Source organism: Podarcis liolepis (assembly GCF_965112155.1).
Source record: "Podarcis liolepis genome assembly, chromosome: 6".
Classification (NCBI taxonomy): Eukaryota; Metazoa; Chordata; class Lepidosauria; order Squamata; family Lacertidae; genus Podarcis; species Podarcis liolepis.
This window is the reverse complement of record NC_139559.1, coordinates 986,363-991,711: the sequence shown is the minus strand read 5'-3', so window position 1 is coordinate 991,711 and position 5,349 is coordinate 986,363. Positions and strand designations below refer to the sequence as shown.

Here is a 5,349-nt window from a genome sequence, read left to right as displayed (position 1 = left end):
GGAGGGGACAAGGAGAAGGGGACGACAGAGGCCTGCCTGCCTGGCTGTGGGGTTTCCCTTGAGGGCATCTGGTGGGGGGGTACAATCTATAGGAACAGGAGGCTGGGCTAGCTAGGCCTTGCGTCTGCTCCTCTTAGCTATCTGTCTGTCTATCTATCTATCTATCTATCTATCTATCTATCCATCATCTTCCAGAGAGGCCAAGGTCTATGATGCAGCAAGAAAGATGCCCCAGCATGTGACCCAGGGACAAAGCAAGTTCCCTCTCTGCACTCTGCCCATGCAGCTGCCCATGCACTACTTTGATGAGCTTTATCTTTCCCTGTCTCACGCACTGGGGCAAGGCGCTCTGCCTGTGCTGCTTCCTTCAGGCTGGCCAGGAACCCCAAGGATACAGGCCGGGGTCAATCGCCATCACCACCATCGTCGTCGTCATCATCATCATCGTCATCATCATCATCATCATCGTCATCATCATCGTCGTCGTCATCATCATCGTCATCATCGTCATCACCGTCATCGTCTTCATCGTCATCGTCGTCATCATCTTTGTCATCATCATCGTCGTCATCACGGTCGTCCAGTTCCTCAAGGGGAGGTTGCCTTCCAAGCTTTGCTGGCGTTTCCCCACTGGGGAGTCTGCCCAGTTCAACACCAGCATCTGCCCCTTCTCCGTTTCCTGGCTGCCCCCCAGAGGCAGCCGGCCCATCATTGGCGACACGTCCCGCTTTGGACGGTGGCTTCCCAGTGGTTTCTCCTCTCGCTGACTTTTCATCAGAGACGGGTTTCATCAGGGCAGCGTCTTGCTGCTCCTCAGCCACAAGGCTATTCTGGGCCAGCTCCGCATCCTTTCTCACCTTGGCATTCTTCCCGGAGGCTTCTTTGCACTCGGGTGTGGCTTCCGTCTGGGCGCAGCGAGGGGCAGGAGATGCCCTTCCTGGTGTCTCTGAAGACAGAAAATATGAAGGGCATGCAGTTAGTTAACCTCCTCTCAGCTCCCACAGCGGCTGTTCCCAGTCCCCTGATGAAATATACTCGGAGTCGAGAGTGGATTTCATGCTCTTTATTCAGCTCATCGTGATGAAGAGGAATGGAAGTTCCCCCAGAATGTCTGCTTTATATACATTATTTACACAATGGGCCCCACATGATTGGCTAATTCCGGGATTCTCCTGTGGGCCAATCAGGTTGCGGATTCACTTCCACCTGGAGCTGGTTTGGGTGGCTCCTGTGGACCAATCAGACTGCTGCATTCTGAATCCTATTCAACTCAGTACATAACACCTGACATCCCCATAATGTGCGCATGTGTCAGGGGAGTTTGGGCATGGGAAATGCAAGGGGCCCTCGTTCTTGGAAGGGGCTGAGCTGTTGCCCAGGTGCAAATACATCTTTCACAGACAAAGGCCTCTTGACTCAGAAGAGCCAAGGAGAGATGGGTAAAACATGAGCAGCCAAGATGCCCCATTTTGCAGGGGCAGCCCCACATAGACCAAATTATTATTATTATTATTATTATTATTATTATTATTATTATTATTATTATTACTATTATTATTATTATTTATTAATTACATACCCCACCCATCTGACTGGGTTGCCTCAGCCACTCTTGGCAGCTTCCAGCATACCAGAAACACAGTGAGACATCAAACATTACAAATTTCCCAATACAGGGCTGCCTTAAGATATCTTCAGAAAGTCATGTAGTTGTTTATTTCATGTAGTTGTTTATCTGATGGGAGGGTGTTCCACAGGGAGGTTGCCACCACCAAGAAGGCCCTCTGGTTCCCTGCAACTTCACTTCCCACCAGAAGGCCCTTGGAGATGGACCTCAGTGTCTGGGTTGGATGATGGGGTTGAAGACACTCCTTCAATAATCCAACCTGGAGATTACCAGCACACAGACCATAGTGGTCAGGTTCTCCTGGTCCAGAAATGGCCAACGCTGGGCAAAGGCACTCCTGGCCACTGAGGTCACCTGCGCCTCTAGAGATGGATTTGATGAAACATGGAGCCTGTTCCTCTAGGGGAATACAACCCCGTCCGAAGGAGGCAGCTGACTAACTGCACCCCCCAGCACCTCCGTCTTGCCAGGATTCAGGGTCCCTTTGTTGACCTTCATGCAGCCCACTGCTGAGTTCAGAGACCAGTCCTAGAACAAAGGAACTTAAGAAGAGCATCTGCTGGATCAGGCCAGTGGCCCATCTCACCAGCATCCTCTTCTCACAGTGGCCAACCCACAAGCAGGATCCAAGCATCAGAGCAGCTCCTTCCTCCTGCGGTTTCCAGCCACTGGAGAAGCATTGCTGTCTCCAACCGCGGAGGCAGAGCAGATCCATCTTCCATAGCCCTCTCCTCCTCCCTGAATTTGTCCAGTCCTCTTCTAAAGCCACCTGGCTTGGTGCCCACCACTGCTTCCTGTGGGAGGGAGTTCCACAGTCTGAGCCGTGTGAAGGAGGACTTCCTTCCATCTGCCCCGAATCTTCCAACCTTCAGCTTCACCTCTGATCTGCAGGACGTGCAGCAGTTTGGGCGAGGTGAGGGAGGCAACACCCTCCGCCCTCCTGCCACAGGTGTGGCTCCCGTTTGTGACAACAAGGTGTGTGAGGCGAGGGAGGTGTACAGCTTTGGAGCTGTTGCTCCATGTGGGATGGGGCTGGTGCTCAGTGAGGAAGGGAGGCTGCAGAGGGGTTTGGTGTGGCCAGAGCCCCTTGACCATGCTGCAGAGTGGCTCGTGATGCACCAGACACCAAGGTCCAGGCAGGTGAGCATGAAGCTTCTTCCTTCTCTGTATCTTGGCCCCGGGCATCGCTGGGCATGAAGCAATCCCAGGAGCTGTGGCAGCAATTAGCTCCCCAGCCATCTCTGTTTAGCTTGGATGGGCTCCAGCCACTGCATTCCTCCTCCTGTCTAGCCACAGAGAGTAACAGAATCTCTCCCACTGGGTAAAACTCTGCCAGGTTCTGCTCACTGATGGGAAGCAACAGGGCGAGAGAGAGCCAGACAGGGGCATCAAAGTATCTCCCTAGCCAAGTGCAGAATCGTAGCGTTGGAAGGGTCCTCAAGGTCCCCTACTTCAACTCCCAGCAATGCAGGGATCCTAGCTAAAGAATCAAAGAATCCTAGAGCTGGAAGGGACCCCAAGGGCCATCTAGTCCAGCCCCCTGCAGTGCAGAATTTCAGCTAAAGAATCCCTGACAGAAGGCCACCCGACCTCTCTTTGGAAAGCTCCAATGGAAGGAGAGTCCACAACCTCCCAAAGGAGTCTCTTCCACTGTCAAACAGCTCTTACTGCCAGAATATTTCCCAATATTTAGTTGGAATCTCCTTCAGATATTTGAAAACGGGTCTCATATCACCTCTCAGTCTTTTATTCTCCAACTCCCTCCACTGTTCCTCTTATTGCATCTCATGTTCACCTGCTTGTATTGATTTGTACTAGAGCAGCCTTTCTCGACCTGTGGGTCCCCAGATGTTGCTGGACTACAATTCCCATCACCCCTAGCTAGCAAGGCCAGAGCTCAGGGATGATGGGAGTTGTAGTCCAACAACATCTGGGGACCCACAGGTGGAGAACCACTGTACTAGAGGATCCCACTCCCCCCCCCAAAAAAATCATGCACCTCAGCACAAAATCTCAGGCTTGCACCCCGGGTGGCCATCCAGCCCAAGTCCATTTGCTCTGTAGTTCTTTGCGGCTTGTGGCCCCTGGAGAATGTGCCAGTTCCGGCCCACCTCAGCCCCTGGGTCCCCTTTGCTCCTCTCTCCTCAGCCTCCATGCAACAACCAGGCTCCCATTTTGCTCTGTGAAGCCACTTCTGCCCTCAGAGCCCCAGGGAGGGGATGCTCAGCATCTGTCCAATTCAGCTTCTCGTTTTTCAGTCGTGACTTCGTCTCTCTCTCTCACACACACACACATTTCTGCATCGGTCTGCAAGTTTTGTTTCAGAAATTCTGCACAAAACTGAATGTCCGTATTTCAAGCACATTTCTTGTAAGATACAGATTTTTCTGCAAGCAATTTCCCCTAACATTATGCCCTTTGTACATTCATGTTCAGAGGATTGGACTAGACAATCTTCTGAGTACCTTCCGACTCGACATTTCTATGATTTTATAAATTTTTGGGTTGGGGTACTGCATCTACCAAATTCAGAGATGTGTGACTTTTGAAGGACAGGGGCGTTTCAGTTCACAGAATGGTTTCGGGAAATGTGAGCTATGCAATCCTGTAGATTCACTTTCCTGCTGCAGAAGCTGAGCAGCTCATTCTGAGCCCTGCAGTTCCCTCTGGCTACTCTTCCTTCCCATCCCAAAATTCCCACCCACCCACTGCCCAATTCCAAATTTGAAACCTCCCTTTGACATGCAAGTCCCAGAACTGCATGTCTACTCTTCCTCATTGCAAAACCATTCCCTGATTTCCTTCACCAGGGAAAAGAAACCCCACATCCTTTCCTCGCCTGGATGGTCCCAGCCCCTGAGGCCCCTGGCTTTGCATCCCAACAGCTGCCTCTCCTTACCTGTGTGCGGTGCAGCCAGCAGGGCAGTCCAGAGGACCAAGGACCCCACAAGGAGCAAGAGGCCACCCGACTTCATGGTGGCGCTGAGAGGCAGCTCCTTTGGACCAGGACTGAACTATCCTAGTTTATATACCCTCTCTGGGTGGAGCTGGAAATACTTTGCATGGTGACTTATGAGAACATCTCGTTGACAGCCAAATTCCATTTCCTAATATGCCACCGTGCCAACTACAGGGAACCTGCGCTTTACCTGTAACACAATCACATCTATCAATCTTCTGACCTTGATTGCAAGGTTGGAACATTTCTATTTGCAGAGAGGTTGGAATTCCTTGTGGATAAATTTGTAAGGCAAAGCCAGGTTTCTAACACATTAACAACACAAGCTGGATAGCTGAAAAGTACCCAGTATGACATATTTGGCACAGAATGAAGGAACTGGGGCCTTCCTGCCTTCTGTTGATGGTGAGAAGTCTTTTGACAGGATAGGGTGGCCACTTACAAAGAAAGCTGCAAAAGGCTTGCTGTCTCAGACCAATTATTTTAACCCGGCTACATATAAGATCTTTAGTAAATGGACAGCTATCAAGACAGGTGGATTTTAAAAGAGGAGCAAAACAAGGATGTTCTCTTTCTCCAGGAGAATACTCTTTCAGGTTTATTGGATTTTATTGTGCTAGCCAAAGGCCATGGCAACATCCAAAGAAGGAAAAGAAAGAAAAGAAAAGAAAAGAAAAGAAAAGAAAAGAAAAGAAAAGAAAAGAAAAGAAAAGAAAAGAAAAGAAAAGAAAAGAAAAGAAAAGAAAAGAACACACACACACAG

General features: G+C 50.3%; 1 protein-coding gene across 1 annotated transcript; it reads right to left on the bottom strand.

The window, feature by feature from the left end:
* Nucleotides 1–277: 277 nt before the first annotated feature.
* On the bottom strand, nucleotides 278–4,654 carry LOC310709831 (uncharacterized protein). The gene is made up of 2 exons (XM_083509874.1): nucleotides 4,527–4,654; nucleotides 278–946 (listed from the first exon to the last, which is right to left on the bottom strand). The coding sequence occupies exons 1-2, from the start codon at nucleotides 4,600–4,602 to the stop codon at nucleotides 405–407; spliced, it is 618 nt and encodes a 205-aa protein (XP_083366000.1). The 5' UTR covers nucleotides 4,603–4,654; the 3' UTR covers nucleotides 278–404.
* Nucleotides 4,655–5,349: the final 695 nt, after the last annotated feature.

Bases quoted from the DNA above. Each gene is read 5' to 3' on its own strand.
- LOC310709831 (XM_083509874.1), bottom strand. From the start codon at position 4,602: ATGAAGTCGGGTGGCCTCTTGCTCCTTGTGGGGTCCTTGGTCCTCTGG. The intron at 947-4,526 runs GTAAGGAGAGGC...TTCTGTCTTCAG, and splicing joins GCTGGCTGCACCGCACACAG to AGACACCAGGAAGGGCATCT.